Genomic DNA, 18,996 nt, shown 5'->3' on the forward strand with positions numbered 1-18,996 from the left:
ATAACATACAAAACGTCATTATTATTTATTTATTTTAGTATCTATAACATAAATACCGTCATGATTACTTACTTTATTTAGTATCTATAACATACAAAACGTCATTATTATTTATTTATTTTAGTATCTATAACATAAAAACGTCATTATTATTTACTTTATTTAGTATTTATAACATAAAACCCGTCATTATTATTTACTTTGGTTAGTTTTTATAACATAAAAACGTCATTATTATTTACTTGATTTAGTATCTATAACATACAAAACGTCATTATTATTTACTTTAGTTAGTATTTATAACATATAAACGTCATTATTATTTATTTATTTTAGTATCTATAACATAAAAACGTCATTATTATTTACTTTAGTTTGTAATTATAACATAAAACCCGTCATTATTATTTACTTTATTTAGTATTGATAACATAAAACCCGTCATTATTATTTACTTTAGTTAGTATTGATAACATAAAAACGTCATTATTATTTATTTATTTTAGTATCTATAACATAAAAACGTCATTATTATTTACTTTATAGTATCTATAACATAAATACCGTCATGATTATTTACTTTAATTAGTACTTATAACATAAAAACCGTCATTTTTATTAACTTTAACTAATATATATAACATAAAAACCGTCATTATTATTTTAACAACATTTTTAAAATCGATGAAATTGATTCCAAATATCAATTCAGAATTTACTTTTTTATAGAGATTTTGAGTGGAATCGTAAGCAATAACTTAACTCACACGAGGAAACAGAACATACAAGATCGTAAAGAAATGTCGTTTAAACATGGTTAATGGGGCCACATTACAAACAATTAAGAAAGATATAGTGGCTGTTCTGTATACCCCAAACACGCCCATAAAACGCCGAGAAGGCGTGAAATTAGAATGTCGCGTGTACTCCACGTGTTTATGTACCTAGTAAAATTAAATAACATCTTAGGTAAATGCCATCAACATTATGTTTGGGAGTACAAAAAGTCAGAGTAAAACCGATATTTCTTTTAAAAAAAACCTGAAGGAACTTGGGATATAAGGTCCTTCTTTGTAGGTGCAGTGAGACCTTGCAATACTGGAGGAATTAAAAATCATCCAATCCTGTGTTTGGTTACTGTATCAGAACTTCTCTATCCATATTATTGCAGTATATACGACATATTGTAATTCACTTATATTTTGCATAGGATTTGTTTTCGCGTTAATGCACGAAGAGGGTCAACATCCAGTTCAAATCCTTCGCGATTATGGCGGCCAAGCTATTAATTACCGATATATGAGTTTAGCGGAGTCCGTGAATCAAACAGTTCAACATTGGCGAATTTATCGCCATTTCTCAATCACCAATCGCGAAATCATTTATTCACGAATATGTCTGAATGGTAAAATCACAAAATAAGGTAATCGCGGATTCTAAGCTATTTAGAGTATACGTGTTCCTTGATTTACTATTTACTATGGTAATTTAAATAAATATACAACAGATGAATAAAAAGAAAATAAAAGTTTATATTATTAACTGCTTGTGGACGCAAGTTGTATGACCAGCAGACCTTCAACAGTAAAACACCAACATAAAAACGGAAATACAAGTGTCCATTACCGACCTGTTATACCTACATAAACATTCTATATTTCAACCTAAGAAATGTGCCTGTTGAAATTTCCCCGGAAACAATAAAAAATACTCCTATAACGAAAACCTAACAGGTATATTTAACTTCTTGTTTAGCACAATTACCGACGCGGTTCTTCTATAGTCTTGCTTATTCCTGGGCTCAACTAAACAGATTTACATAACACATACCTTATTCCTGGGCTTCACTAAAATAATATTTACATACAACATACACCTTATTCCTGGGCTTCACTAAAAAAATATTTACATACAACATACACCTTATTCCTGGACTCCACTGAACATAAGGTATCAGACCCCGTTTTCCCCTCAATCCTTAACCTCAGAAAATACACACATTCCCAAGTTACTTCCCCAGGTATCCCATGTCCATACACAGGTATCCCATGTCTATCCACAGGTGTCCCATGTCCATACACAGGTATCCCATGTCTATCCACAGGTGTCCCATGTCCATACACAGGTATCCCATGTCGATTCACAGGTATCCCATGTCGATCCACAGGTATCCCATGTCCATACACAGGTATCCCATGTCTATCCACAGGTATCCCATGTCCATACACAGGTATCCCATGTCTATCCACAGGTATACCCCATGTCCATACACAGGTATCCCATGTCTATCCACAGGTATCCCATGTCCGTACACAGGTATCCCATGTCTATCCACAGGTATCCCATGTCGATCCACAGGTATCCCATGTCGATCCACAGGTATCCCATGTCCATACACAGGTATCCCATGTCCATACACAGGTATCCCATGTCCATACACAGGTGTCCCATGTCCATACACAGGTATACCCCATGTCCGTACACAGGTATCCCATGTCCATACACAGGTATCCCATGTCTATCCACAGGTATCCCATGTCCGTACACAGGTATCCCATGTCTATCCACAGGTATCCCATGTCGATCCACAGGTATCCCATGTCCATACACAGGTATCCCATGTCGATACACAGGTATCCCATGTCCATACACAGGTATACCCCATGTCCGTACACAGGTATCCCATGTCTATCCACAGGTATCCCATGTCCGTACACAGGTATCCCATGTCTATCCACAGGTGTCCCATGTCCATACACAGGTATCCCATGTCTATCCACAGGTATCCCATGTCCGTACACAGGTATCCCATGTCTATCCACAGGTATCCCATGTCCGTACACAGGTATCCCATGTCTATCCACAGGTGTTCCATGTCCATACACAGGTATCCCATGTCCATACACAGGTATCCCATGTCCATACACAGGTATCCCATGTCCATACACAGGTATACCCCATGTCCATACACAGGTATCCCATGTCCATACACAGGTGTCCCATGTCCATACACAGGTATCCCATGTCCATACACAGGTATCCCATGTCCATACACAGGTGTCCCATGTCCATACACAGGTATCCCATGTCGATCCACAGGTGTCCCATGTCCATACACAGGTATCCCATGTCGAGAAATAGGTATCCTGTGTCCTCCCCGGGAATACTATGTATAAAACTACTCACCAATATCTGTTGTGAGCTGCTATTGGCCATCCTGTTGTCTCCGATAGGAATCTGTAAATCAAAGTAAACATGCCCAGTTCACTATCACGTTAACATTTCAGGTTTCATTCAAGGCGAGTTTAGGAAACTTTGCGAAAACATGAACATTTTAATGTATGAGATAATTCTTTTATTTGCAGTTAGGTTTTGTTGGATTTTTATCCATTCATCGTTGATCCGTCCGTCTTCGGTCCGTAAACAATCCTTGTTATCATTATGCCCTGAGAGGGATATTTTTTAATTTCACATGTAGATTTCCTAATTGGTTCCTACTTGGGTTTATTAAATTTTGACTCTCATTGGGAAAACAAAATGACCGACAGTCGTTCATCTTTGATTTTAACATTTGAAGATTTTTTATTAAATTACTTAGGGAAATTTCTGAAACTTCTCTTATAAATAACCCATGGTTCCTAGATATGCCCGTTCAGCTTTTCAATAGATAGCATAAGAAAGCTTCCATTGTCAAAATCCAAGGTGGTCGCCTGTTGACCATTTTATTTTTCCGATAATGTGCTAAAGGGATATTTCTCGAACTTCACATGTATGTCTGGGGAAACCAAATGACTGCCAAACGACAATTTTGGATTTTGACAGGTAAAAGATTTCAGAATTTTGCTCTCCGATCTGCATATATAGGTTCCCAATCCTTCATAGCACTGATAAAGATAATTCAATGGTTAGCGCCAAGATCCCTCGGGGATCAATTTATCACTCAAACATAAAATAAAAGTCAGTATTAACTATGAAGGTACAGACACGGTAGTATATAGCACAGGGTGGATCCAACATAAGCTGTCAACGAAACATTAACAGAATTATAAAATGAGACTGAGTATTCACGGAATCTTACTTGATGCCCCTTGGAAATATTTCCGGTCTGTACGACCAGTTTTTGACACCGTCCATCAAGCCTTTGTAGTACCACCACGAATCTATCTGTAAGTATCTGGGGATGGAAAGTAAAAGTTGACATCACAAAGTTATTTACGAAATAAACTAGAAAATTGCTACATAACGTTCATACACCATGGTAAAATTTTTACCCAAATTCTATATTAAGGACAGTAGCAGGACCAGTAAATAAAACACCACATGTGGTCTGTAAAACTCACTACAGGTCCACCACTCCCGACACCACATGTGGTCTGTAAAACTCACTAGAGGTCCACCACTCCCGACACCACATGTGGTCTGTATCTATGGCAAGCCATGTTGTTATGCATCCGCGGAGCAATGTTGATCCAGTATTTTACCAAATTATATAAGATATCTTATATATGATAAGGGTTGAGGAATATGTACATTGTACCTTTATAGTTTTGTATGGTAAGGGTTGAGGAATATGTATATTGTACCTCTATAATTACATATGATAAGGAATATGTATATTGTACCTCTATAATTACATATGATAAGGAATATGTATATTGTACCTTTATTTAAGTGGATCTCTTCCCGTAATATAATTTCATATTTGTATAAAATGTCCAAAAAGTTCGAGTCCATTTCTATCTGATGTTCGGCCTGTTTGCCACGTTGTGTTATTTCACAGAGGATATGACGTGAAATACATTTTCTACCACAAATACCCTGTGTTATTCAACTCTCAGACCATAAGTTAATCATTACAGCTGTTGATTAACAATCTGTTTATACCACACGTGGTATAAACTCTGTACGCATTTCGATTGGCTAACACGGTGAACTTTGACCCAAGCTGCAAATGTTATTGACGTCATCAATAATCTAATGACGTCACATCACCGGGTCCCGGACGTCACCGGTACACTTTATTTGCATACGCGAAATAATACTTGGCCACGTTTCCCTTTGATTCAAGCCGATATTATTGTGGTAGAAACAGGTCGTCACACGACTCGAAATTGTTGGATATGGAATTTATTTCACACTCGTGAGTTATTTTTTAAAAGTTTCAAGAAACACTCGCTAAAGCTCGTGTCTTTTGTAACTTTTAAAAAATAACTTACTCGTGTGAAATAAATTCCATACCCAACAACCACTCGTTGTGTAACCTCTATTTAATTACTAAATGCTAAAACTATTAACTAGATCTATACTGACATACATATTACCATTTTACAACATTTGTATTAAATATTTATGATGTACGACCAACATTATAGCTAGCACCTTTATCTACGTGATTATTAAAATCACACTCTCCAGTATTTTTCGTATCTACGTGTTATGTAAAATTTGTATATTACAATGTATGTACATGTATATGATACTGATGAGTCGGAAGACTCAAAGTCAATAAAGAACTAGAACGTGAGATTTTCAAACTAAGAGTATATGTTGCAGGACATAAAAGAGAAAGATGACATTCACAATATGGAAATAGCAAATCTCCAGAGACAAGTTGACATTCTACATGACAGATGCAGTAAAAACAATCGCCGTGGTCCAAAATAGTGACGAATATAATTGTTTTTTTTTTAATATTTTTTTCTGGATGCATTAGACGATAAATTGTTTTTAAGTAAATTGAACACTGTCAATAGGTATGCATTGTTTTTTAGGTGGAGAGGGGATTTACACCATGGTTATTTATTTTATTTGAGATAGAGAAAAGCATGATTGAAAGGCATTTAAAATATATATAGCTGTATATAACGATTCATGTGTGGGGGGAGTGGTCTTGCTGTCTATCACGATAAAGAGGATATGCTCAAAATGATGATTATTAACCAGAAATAACAAATCATTGGTTTATCAATTATTACACGAATGTATACATATACTGTATTGGTATACGGCTTTCTACTCTTACCTACCCAAGCCTTTTACAAACTTGGAGCCAATCAACCAATCAAAATTACCTATGTACTAATCAATCTGGATAGAACAATAGAAACACAGTTCCATTGTGGATTTTCGGGGCTTTATGTTTTAGACGTATGTCTACTTACAACGCCAGAAAGGAATATCAATACCCGTGTGGTTAAAAACGGAACACCTATTTCCTCCATATATACAGGAGGTCGTAGTGGCCCTATTAACCAAGGTGGACTACGGGCATACTATAATAAGCTTTAGGAGATGAAGTATAGGTGCAGACATTCCCGACAACTACTTCACCAGTTTCTCTAAATGTCTACTGTGTCCATACTGACAATAACAAACATTGGAATTTGTATACTAGTTGTTTTGTTGTTAAGTGATTGAGTATCCACCACCGTTTTTTCTCTTTACTTATAGAAGTTTGTAGCTTTGTGTTGGTGAAGAATATAAAAAGTCATATTTCAACAGAATTTTTCATCATTAAATAAATGGAATTCTAATGAACACATAATAATTAACTCTGATGACACTTAGACTACGGACTTTGTGTCATCAAATCAAGGTACCAAAAAGAAAAAAGTCTGGAAGATTGTTTGAATCGTTATGACTACTTCTCACTGTACTAGTGAAACGATTATTATACATGCATATCCGGAAACAATGCGTTCTTTAATAGTTTGACAAGAGACATGCTTACCATTTCAGAAATTAGAATTGTCTCCTCCCTTAGGTTCCATAAATTAAAACTAGTAAGAGTATAAATTACTTTTGAAAATATTAGAATTGCGAATCAAAGGTACTGTCTATATGGATCACACATCTTAACTGGTTAACATGCCATATCGCATTATCAGGGTATATGTTGTATCCTTCATACAGTATATAACCCTTTAAACATATAATTACACGATATAAACACTAAATTTTAGTGGTTTCACGCATCAGAGATTCCAACTAATACGATAAAAGAGTACAAATGTCTCTGAACTTAATGTTATATCATGCTAAGTAGACTACGTGGAAGTCATTAACAGAGCTTCCTCTAAACATCTACTATTGTTCTAACCAGGCAAGATATATTAATGTATATAATATATTCCTTTATCCCAAATAGACGGTAATATTATTTATTTTGTAAAACTTTAGCAAAGCGGTGATGAAAGTAAAAAAATATTTTTCTCATTTTTGTGAGGAATCCTTCTAAAACAAAGCTGCATTTACAGTAAGAATTAAATGTGTATCCACTCTCTGAAGGAAATATCATATTCGTAATTATAAGCCATGTCGTGACTTGGCTTATCGTCCGTGATTGTGTTCGGATAGTTTTGGTAAAATGACCTTATTTCTTATCAGAATTTCAAGGTCGAAACGTCCTACTGACAGTCTAATTCAACATGGCGATGGGTAGTGTCTTATTCCGTGTGTTCCATCTATTTATCAGTGTCCCCCTACTCGTGAATGCTGTGACTCCACTGGACCAAACCGACTTGATTTCTCAAATTACAGATTTGAAAAAAGAGTTTCAAACTAAGATGGAGTATATGTTCCAAGTCATGAAAGAGAAGGATGACATTCACACCATGGAAATAGCAAATCTCCAGAGACAAGTTGACATTCTACATGACAGATGCAGCAAAAACAACCTAACCCCAGAATCGCCTTGGTCCAAAACAGTGACAAATACAACACAACAGGAAATTGTACCTGAAGCACGTGACCGCCGTTCGTTCTTTACATCTCAGAGGACAGCGAGAGTAGGTACGTCAGTTAAGAAATAATTGACGATGATTCGTGTATTATTGCAGGATATACAACGAGGACGAGGATATTTTGCAATTGAATTAATAACGAAGGCCGCAATCTATCATATGGCATTGATTTTGAAAATAAAAAAGGATAAAAAAAAGAAAGAAAAAAAGAAGAAAAAAAGGTGGGCCTCCGTAGGATTCGAACTCGCGTCGTGATAAAAAATTATTGAAAGACTAACCCATTAGCTATGGTAACCTTTTACAAAATACATGTAGGTGAATATTAGATATATAAAATTGTTACAGCCGTGACTCCCGACCGTGTATTATTGGCACGAGCGTGGGTTAATGGAAAATAATACATGGTTTTAAACCAATCAAAACTGGCGTTACATAGCAAACATGGTAGAATTTAATATAAATGTTATTACGCCGTCGATGTTATTCGTACCAAACAAACGATCTTTCAAATCTCCCCCTCTGTTTGAGAACATAACATTCCTCTTTTTTCCATTTTTGAAGCTGACCCCACTACATGCTGGTTGAAATGTCTATTATAATTTTGAAGATTGTATTTTACCAAACGATTGTTGATATGGAGGCAGTTATATAGTGATCGGTACCAATTATTGTGCGTCAGAAAACAACATCAGCACAAGTTAATGACTGTTAATATCGAGATTCACACGAAAACATGCAATAACTTTTATCCTTCAGGTCCGGACAACAGAAATAACGTGGCATTCTACTCCTACCTCGGAACTCGACTGACCAATCTCGGGAACAACCAACCAATTATATTCAACCACGTGGTAACCAATTTGGCCAACCGTTACGATGAAAACTCGGGTATTTTCCATTGTGGAATTCCGGGGGTTTATGTTTTTAACGTACATCTTCTCGCCGTACCAGGCAAGGATATCAATACCCAATTGGTGAAAAACGGGGGAATGATTTCCGCAATATACGCAGGAGGTCAAAGTGGGACATATGACCATGGTGGTAATACAGCCATTATAGAATTAGCTGTCGGAGACAAGGTCTGGGTAAGGGTCCTTTCTGACACGGACCAGGCGGCCATCCTCGACTTTGTTTACTCCAGTTTCTCCGGTTTCCTACTATATCCATACTAACGTGATTAAAATTTCAGAATGAAAATGACATTTCTTGTTGATAATACAGTATCTAGAAAACTTGTTAATACATAATGGAGAATTTCCGTGCTGTTTGTGATTTTCTAATTTTCTTGAATTTTTGAATGATTATGTGTCCGTTTGTTTAATATTAGATATTAATATCTGTACTCACTGATAAGGAATTTTGTGTAAGCTAGAATACGTCTTGACGTTTGTGAGTGTCTGCTCGTACGTTATATTCTGTCCGTTTTCAGAGTCCTCCGTGTTGTAGTAGTAGAAGGCCCCTGTAAAATATACATGTACAATGTTTTTGCCTTAGCTGGAATAGTATTTAAGGTATGATATCTTAGGATCGTTTTATTTATAGCGTATATCGATCGAAATAACAATCAGCAATGGAGTGTCAAAATATTCCGTATGTCTATTTATCTGTCACCCAAATTGTATTCATATCGACTGTATACTACCATTTGGTAACAGTTCAATGCTTAAATAAATGTCAAAACATTCCCGTGTGTTTATACATACAATATATGTCAAAACATCCCCGTATGTTCATACATACAATATATGTCAAAACATTCCCGTATGTTCATACATACAATAAACATCTATGTCAACACCTTCCCGTATGTCCATACATACAATATATGTCAAAACATTCCCGTATGTCCATACATACAATATATGTCAAAACATTCCCGTATGTTTATACATACAATATATGTCAAAACATCCCCGTATGTTCATACATACAATATATGTCAAAACATTCCGTATGTTCATACATACAATATATGTCAAAACATTCCCGTATGTTTATACATACAATATATGTCAAAACATCCCCGTATGTTCATACATACAATATATGTCAAAACATTCCGTATGTTCATACATACAATATATGTCAAAACATTCCGTATGTTCATACATACAATATATGTCAAAACATTCCCGTATGTTCATACATACAATATATGTCAAAACATTCCGTATGTTCATACATACAATATATGTCAACACCTTCCCGTATGTTCATACATACAATATATGTCAAAACATTCCGTATGTTCATACATACAATATATGTCAAAATAAAAAAAAATACTGACTGAAGAAAAACAGCAGATAAAATAGGCTTAATATTATACCTGCAGTGACTGTTAGCACTAGACGTGTCAGACTAAGAGAAATAACTCTAACTAGTGTACAGTTAACACTAGACGTGTAGGACCGAGAGAAATAACTCTAACTATTGTACAGTTAACACTAGACGTGTCGGACCAAGAGAAATAACTCTAACTATTGTACAGTTAACACTAGACGTGCCGGACCAAGGGAAATAACTCTAACTATTATACAGTTACCATTAGACGTGTCGGACCGAGAGAAATATCTCTAACTAGTGTACAGTTAACACTAGAAGTGTAGGACCGAGAGAAATAACTCTAACTAGTGTACAGTTAACACTAGACGTGTCAGACTAAGAGAAATAACTGTAACTATTGTACAGTTAACACTAGAAGTGTAGGACCAAGGGAAATAACTCTAACTATTATACAGTTAACACTAGAAGTGAAGGACCGAGAGAAATAACTCTAACTAGTGTACAGTTAACACTAGACGTGTCAGACTAAGAGAAATAACTGTAACTATTGTACAGTTAACACTAGAAGTGTAGGACCAAGGGAAATAACTCTAACTATTATACAGTTAACACTAGACATGTAGGACCGAGAGAAATAACTCTAACTAGTGTACAGTTAACACTAGACGTGTAGGACCAAGAGAAATAACTCTAACTAGTGTACAGTTAGTAATATACGTGTCGGACCGAGAGAAATATCTCTAACTAGTGTACAGTTAACACTAGACGTGTCAGACTAAGAGAAATAACTCTAACTAGTGTACAGTTAACACTAGACGTGTAGGACCGAGAGAAATATCTCTAACTAGTGTACAGTTAACACTAGACGTGTCGGACCGAGAGAAATAACTCTCACTAGTGTACAGTTAACACTAGACGTGTAGGACCGAGAGAAATAACTCTAACTATTGTACAGTTAACACTAGTTGTGTAGGACCGAGAGAAATATCTCTAACTAGTGTACAGTTAACACTAGACGTGTCGGACCGAGAGAAATATCTCTAACTAATGTACAGTTAACACTAGACGTGTAGGACCGAGAGAAATAACTCTAACTAGTGTACAATTAGCACTTAACGCCAAGGACCGAGAGAAATAACTCTAACTAGTGTACAGTTAACACTAGACGTCTAGGACCGAGAGAAATATCTCTAACTATTGTACAGTTAACACTAGACGTGTAGGACCGAGAGAAATAACTCTTACTAGTGTACAGTTAACACTAGACGTCTAGGACCGAGAGAAATAACTCTAACTAGTGTAAGTTAACACTAGACGTGTCGGACCGAGAGAAATAACTCTAACTAGTGTAAGTTAACACTAGACGTGTAGGACCGAGAGAAATAACTCTCACTATTGTACAGTTAACACTAGACGTCTAGGACCGAGAGAAATAACTCTAACTAGTGTAAGTTAACACTAGACGTGTAGGACCGAGAGAAATAACTCTAACTAGTGTACAGTTAACACTAGACGTCTAGGACCGAGAGAAATAACTCTAACTAGTGTACAGTTAACACTAGACGTGTAGGACCGAGAGAAATAACTCTAACTAGTGTACAGTTAACACTAGACGTGTAGGACCGAGAGAAATAACTCTAACTAGTGTACAGTTAACACTAGACGTGTCAGACTAAGAGAAATAACTCTAACTAGTGTACAGTTAACACTAGACGTGTAGGACCGAGAGAAATAACTCTAACTAGTGTACAGTTAACACTAGACGTGTAGGACCGAGAGAAATAACTCTAACTAGTGTACAGTTAACACTAGACGTGTCAGACTAAGAGAAATAACTCTAACTAGTGTACAGTTAGCACTAGACGTGTAGGACCGAGAGAAATAACTCTAACTAGTGTACAGTTAACACTACACGTGTAGAACAAAGAGAAATAACTCTAACTAGCTAGTGTACAGTTAGCATGTATAATCTACCTTAAATTGTACTATATACCAGACGCGTAAGACCGAGAAAAGTAAATAAAATAGGAAGATAATGTAATTAACAGCAGACTGTTATAGTTACCATTGTCTGTCCAGTATCCAAGGTGACTAATTGTGGTGTCCGCCGAATAGATTCTCTGTCTTGTTCCGTCATGTTGGTGGCAACTGCGTAAAATTAGTCCCCAGTATTCAAAGGCCTGCCAATAATATATAGACATTGGACATACTGGACTGTATGACGGAAACACAGTATGATGTTGGCCGAGTGACTCAATACTGTGAACATACGTATTTTAGCAATTTTCGCGCTGGTGCCATTCAGCCAAATTATTATTGCGTTAATTTCAGGTTCTTTAAATTATTCTCTATAATGGGTATTGTGGCTGTGCCAGCTATCTATTACGAGTATTATGGGTGCGCAAATTCTCTAATACGAATACTCTTACTGTGCCAATTCCCTAATACGTGTGTTGTGAGTGCGCCTTTTCATCGTTGGGCGACTATGTTTAAATTCAGTAATGCGCTAATATCTTAGGGCGCCTAGATAAATTCGTTATTTAATCTGAACTTTGCATACCAAGGCACCTTTTTTGTTTATTTGTATATATTCTATTATGATTAATAAAAGTGTTCGACTAACGACCCTCCCTTTCTATATTGACATTGATTAATCTACATACTTTTGGCCTATACCACCATGCAATTTAATTTTACCCACACTTTCTAAACGTGATATTAAGGTCTGTGTATATTTTACAAGAATTCCAGTTAAATAACATTTTAGGACTAGTATGCGAGTGAATTTATGTACAGACAACAGTGCGTGTGTACTCTTAACAATTTAAGCACATTTCATTTATAAGAGACAAGACTTCCTGAATCCCTCCAGAACTGACCGTGTTTATTCCCTGTGCTGGTACGAGGATTGTTCTGACGGAGTATCCCGCCGGTATCGAGTCAACACCGCCCATCACACCCCAGTTGACACGCCCTCCTGGTGATTCTTGGTGCCAAACTGATGACGCCATGAAGTTATCGGCTGACGACAGAAGAAGGGTGGTTCCAGTCTCGTCAAAGATGGCGAGCGGGCCGCTTAACATACCATCGGCAATCTTTGGTGTAGTGGATCCCCATCTGTATGGGACAATGACTGAAGCTATCAACATCATACCACAGACAATCAGTATTTGGTAGATCGGGTCCGTTTATATTATATATAATAAAAAGACGTGCATCTGACTTGATTAATGGTGATGGCATACTTCGTGTAGCGGATCTCGGAACAATACAGGGTTGATCAGAGGTGACATGGACAGTACATAGTTGATCAGAGGTAACAACAACAGTACATAGTTGATCAAAGATTACAACAGTACAAAGTTGATCAGAGGTAACAACAACAGTACATAGTTGATCAGAGGTAACAACAACAGTACATAGTTGATCAGAGGTAACAACAACAGTACATAGTTGATCAGAGGTAACAACAACAGTACATAGTTGATCAGAAGTCACAACAACAGTGCATAGTTGATCAGAAGTCACAACAACAGTACATAGTTGATCAGAGGTTACAAGGAGCTATGCATACTGGCATCATTTTGAATACATATTGGTGTTTAAAACAACGTATTTCATCAATCTGTAGTTCGATTATTTTTAATTGAAAGTGAAACACACATCTTTAAGTTATCAATGTCACGTTTACTTTTATTATCGAGTTTTCGTAAGACGACAAAATCAAACTGGAATGATTTGGAAATTTACATCAGAATAAATTGTCATTACCCATAACTGTGACAGACTGGAAAACATCAACGTGAAAAAATTGTTTGTGTTTAGCTTTCATACTTCAGTTGAACTTGTTTTAATGTTATCTTATTTGATCGATGGTAAGTAGAAATAGCGGTCCAGAATATACACCAAAAGTATGATTTATAGAAGTGTTGGGTGGACACACCTCCATTTCTATAGCTTAGCAACTCGATTTCTATTACTTCTCTTGTGAAGTGTTACACCCTTGTCCCTAACATCACTCCCTAACATCACTGATGAGTCCTAGAAGGTCGAAACAGCTGTATGATGCCCCTAACATCACTGACGAGTCCTAGAAGGTCAAAACAGCTGTATGATGTCCCTAACATCACTGATGAGTCCTAGAAGGTCGAAACAGCTGTATGATGTCCCTAACATCACTGTCGAGTCCTAGAAGGTCGAAACAGCTGTATGACGTCCCTAACATCACTGATGAGTCCTAGAAGGTCGAACCAGCTGTATGATGTCCATAACGTCACTGATGAGTCCTAGAAGGTCGAAACAGCTGTATGATGTCCCTAACATCACTGATGAGTCCTAGAAGGACCAAACAGCTGTATGATGTCCCTAACATCACTGTCGAGTCCTAGAAAGTCGGAACAGCTGTATGATGTCCCTAACATCACTGTCGAGTCCTAGAAGGTCGAAACAGCTGTATTATGTCCCTAACATCACTGTCGAGTCCTAAAAGGTCGAAACAGCTGTATGATGTCCCTAACATCACTGTCGAGTCCTAAAAGGTCGAAACAGCTGTATAATGTCCCTATCATCAATGACGAGTCCTAGAAGGTCGAAACAGCTGTATGATGTCCCTAACATCACTGATAAGTCCTAAAAGGTCGAAACAGCTGTTGATGTTCCTAACATCACTGATGAGTCCTAGAAGGTCGAAACAGCTGTATGATGTCCCTAACATCACTGTCGAGTCCTAGAAGGTCGAAACAGCTGAATGATGTCCCTAACATCACTGTCGAGTCCTAGAAGGTCGAAACAGCTGTATGATGTCCCTAACATCACTGTCGAGTCCTAGAAGGTCGAAACAGCTGTATGATGTCCCTAACATCACTGATGAGTCCTAGAAGGTCGAAACAGCTGTATGATGTCCCTAACATGTCTGACAAGTCCTAGAAGAACGAGACAGGTGTAAGATTTCACTAACATCACTGATGAGTCTTAGAAGGTCGAAACATCCCTTCCCTTGTTTGCTTTGTTTACTACTTATAAACAGGATACACAAACACGTCTGGTGATGACGTACTTCTTGTATGTACTTATCTGTGTCTGTGTTTTATTGATTATCACTGCTATTGATGGGTTCCTGTATGATATCCATGAGAATATCATGAGGAAACACTCCTATACTTACGGCCCGAAGTTTTTTCCGACATCGCCCATCATTTTATCAGCAAACGTCATATAGCCCAGTGGTGGAGATCCAGTTTGTTGTGCAACTTGAAACGATGGGAACGCCCCAACTGTAGAATTATAGCAGGTTTCGAACCCAGGAACCGGGGGCCATGGGGGAGGATGACAGTCTGGGGCCTGTGTCCAGGGGGTAGCGTTTACATACACCTATAGATATAAAGCCATAGTAAACTAGTAAATCATACTTCCAGCATTCAATGTCTGATTGTCTGTTTTACATTACATATAGTTATGCTTCAATAAGGACGCCATAACTGTCACATATGGTATAGACAATAGTATATGAACTGATATTTTTCATTATATTATAGGATTTCTTCATTATAGGATTTGGTTTTGCCATTATATATATATTATCATATTGTATGATATCATTATACTGTTTGATTTTAATATCATATTACGTACTGTCATAATTGTATTAATTGGCTTCACCATTAAGGTATAACGATACAATATCGAACAAGATAACGATTATAATCAATCATACAATGACAAAAGCATATAATATAATGCTTAAACTAAAACACGATACCATCCCATCATAAATTGTAAAATCGAATAATAAAACGATAACATCCCATCATAAATTATAAAATCGAATAATATAAAACCACATCATATACCGACTACAGTGTATAATATAATGGTGTAATCTAATTATATAAAGAAAAAATAAAATCGTTCAACGATCAAATCAAATCATACAATAATGAAAATATACAGTTAAAAGATAGAACCATAAACAACGGAACCAAACCATAATATGATGAAAGTATACAATGTAATGGGAAAGTATACAATGTAATGGGAAAGTATACAATGTTATGGGAAAGTATACAGTGTAATGGGAAATTATATAATGTAATGGGAAAGTATACAATGTAATGGGAAAGTATACAATGTAATGGGAAAGTATACAATGTAATGGGAAAGTATACAATGTAATGGGAAAGTATATAATGTAATGGTAGAACCATATGCAACTGAAAAAAAATCATGAAAGGACAAATTCAAATAATTAATTGCTGATATCAAATAAGATATGAATGAAATCAGATAAAATTATGACAAAATCAAATCAAATATTGATGAATTCATATAATATAATGAAACTATCAATCCAGATAGTGTTTATGCCATATGTGACAGCTATGACGTTCCATACTTAGCTGGTTTTAACGAAACATTGATCATCAAACACACTGGATCACTGGATTTAAGCTAATACAAAACAACGTCGGAAACAACAACGCCTTTTCATGTCATTGGTTGACAATTTCGTTCAACCAATAAAAATGCTCGATCCAAGCAAGGTTAAATTAACAAAACTGATTGGATGATAACAATTTCGTTTAACCAATAAAAATGCTTGATCGAAGCAAGGTTAAATTCACAAAACTGTTTGGATGATAACAACTTCGTTTAACCAATAAAAATGCTTGATCGAAGCAAGGTTAAGTTCATAAAACTGTTACATGTATAAAAACAGCCTTACCAATTCGTATATGTAGAACTTGGTAGGGAAGCTGTATTCTTTGAAGTATAAATCGAAAAGATAATCTCCTGATGCCCTTAGTCTGAAGCTGGAGCAGTTGTACATCCCGAAGTCATCATGCTGGTGGGTACAATTTCTGTTGATGGAATCCACAACTAGGGACGAGTTGTCCAGGGTGACAGTCTCGTTATTGAGTCGAAGAAAGACAGCGGCACTTTGGAGCCATGCCTTATTGTTTACCAGGATGGTATAGTCACCCGAATCGGATACTGTCTGACCGAACTCGACGTTCACTGTATGGAGTAATTATAGTAAGTAGTTATGGAAATCAGTAAGTAAAATAGGTTTACATGTACCAACAAGTAACATGGACATCAATAACAAATGAGACAAAAAGATTAAATCATACCCACAGCTGAAATAAGATAAAAGATCAATATTTTCTGTTAAAAAACTGTAGTACTGGACTTCCAAGACAACGATAATGACAAGGACGTTATTGTCTTAATACTTAATAAACAACAAAATAACTGTAAATACATACACATTGTTTTTATCACGTTTTTAAGAGTGTGAATTTCATTATATCCCATTCTCGATCCAATACCAAACTACAGGACATAAACATTGCTATGGACGGGTACTAATTAGTCTGTCACTGATAAACTTGAGGATTTTGACAAGTGAGTCAACAAAAATTATCAAGTAAAGGAATTGAAAATAATGGGTCTTTCAAAATAGCATTATATAATTTCTTCCTGTTTAGTAATCGTATTTATTCTGATAACAAAGTATCAGTCATATGTGGGCCAACATGAGATAAACTCGTATATATGTGATGGTGGGGTAGATGTGATAGGGGTTCGCTATATAATGGTGGGGTAGATGTGGTGGAGTAGATGTGATAGGGGTTCACTGTATAATGGTCGGGTAGATGTGATAGGGGTTCGCTGTATAATTGTGGGGTAGATGTGATAGGGGTTCGCTGTATAATGGTGGGGTAGATGTGATAGGGGTTCGCTGTATAATTGTGGGGTAGATGTGGTGGGGTAGATGTGATAGGGGTTCGCTGTATAATGGTGGGGTAGATGTGATAGGGGTTCGCTGTATAATTGTGGGGTAGATGTGGTGGGATAGATGTGATAGGAGTTCGCTGTATAATGACCGAGTTCACATGATTTCATTAAGACAAAACTAGTACGTTTCATAAACCTTTAAACTGTTTTGTTAATCTACAAAATTGTTTGAAGAACATAAATGCTTGTCAATAGAATAATACCGCTCCTCGGTAGTTGCAGTAGCCATACTGTACTAACATGTACCTAAGAGTATAGTAGTTACATAAAGGTTCTTTTGACTAGCTTTATAACTTTACTGTAAAGCTCGCCTGTCTATACTTGTCCAATGTTATCATCCACGGGTCTGACTATACATTCCTAAATAACGACATGACCAGCTATGCTATAGCTATACTTCCATATAGTGACTTATAATAAGACAATACTACTCACCACAGCTGTAACTATGAAACACTGCTGATATTAAAACTAGACTCCACAGACAGACCATCTTTGTTAGGGGGCGGGCACCTGACTAGATTGTGTGTGTACTATATATATACTGTCGACAGTATCGGGTCGTCTGGTGATAACACTCACTCCTGATTAGTCTCTACTTTGTCAACATTTCCTAGGTATATCTCGGTCAATGACCAAACTATATTTCAATCGTTAATTAGGTATTAATCATGAAATTAAATGGCAAAAAAATCATAAAAGTGTTAATTTTAAAAGAAATAAAAGCTTGGTTAAAGAAAAAGAAAAAGTTTACAAATATAGTTTGGCCAATATCAGTTACCGTTCATTAGAGTCAACCAATTCTAGGAAATACATACAATTTAGGGAAGTATTTCAATTATCAAAAATGTTTTTATTAGACACTATTCATACTTTTGAACATGATTAGAAGACTGTTTTAAAGACAAATAATTAAATTATTGAGTTTGTGATTTTTTTTCTTCCATAATCTGCATTTTATACTCCAAATGTTTTAATGTTTCGAGTTCTCAAAAGTCTGGGGGCCGCGGTGGCCGAGTGGTTAAGGTGTCCCGACACTTTATCACTAGCCCTCCTCCTCTGGGTTGCGAGTTCGAAACCTACGTGGGGCAGTTGCCTGGTACTGACCGTAGGCCGGTGTTTTTTCTTCGGGTACTCCGGCTTTCCTCCACCTCCAAAACCTGGCACGTCC

General features: G+C 36.4%; 2 protein-coding genes across 2 annotated transcripts in view; one reads left to right on the plus strand and one right to left on the minus strand.

Moving 5' to 3' along the window:
• LOC117345186 overlaps window positions 1-18,337 on the minus strand; it is a 66,834-nt gene extending 48,497 nt beyond the window's left edge. The window contains exons 1-8 of the mRNA XM_033908194.1: window positions 18,261-18,337; window positions 16,750-17,042; window positions 15,193-15,398; window positions 12,908-13,145; window positions 12,094-12,208; window positions 9,090-9,201; window positions 4,079-4,174; window positions 3,187-3,237 (exon numbers count right to left, since the gene is read on the minus strand). Of these exons, the coding sequence (XP_033764085.1) occupies window positions 3,187-3,237; window positions 4,079-4,174; window positions 9,090-9,201; window positions 12,094-12,208; window positions 12,908-13,145; window positions 15,193-15,398; window positions 16,750-17,042; window positions 18,261-18,318 (1,169 nt within the window). The 5' untranslated portion in view covers window positions 18,319-18,337. The remainder of the gene's footprint in view (window positions 1-3,186; window positions 3,238-4,078; window positions 4,175-9,089; window positions 9,202-12,093; window positions 12,209-12,907; window positions 13,146-15,192; window positions 15,399-16,749; window positions 17,043-18,260) is intronic.
• LOC117345194 (complement C1q tumor necrosis factor-related protein 4-like) lies at window positions 7,408-8,998 on the plus strand. The gene is made up of 2 exons (XM_033908206.1): window positions 7,408-7,791; window positions 8,499-8,998. Exons 1-2 carry the CDS (start codon window positions 7,428-7,430, stop codon window positions 8,912-8,914), a joined length of 780 nt encoding a protein of 259 aa, XP_033764097.1. The 5' UTR covers window positions 7,408-7,427; the 3' UTR covers window positions 8,915-8,998.
• Window positions 18,338-18,996: the final 659 nt, after the last annotated feature.

This window comes from Pecten maximus, chromosome 2 (assembly GCF_902652985.1).
Source record: "Pecten maximus chromosome 2, xPecMax1.1, whole genome shotgun sequence".
Taxonomy (NCBI): Eukaryota; Metazoa; Mollusca; class Bivalvia; order Pectinida; family Pectinidae; genus Pecten; species Pecten maximus.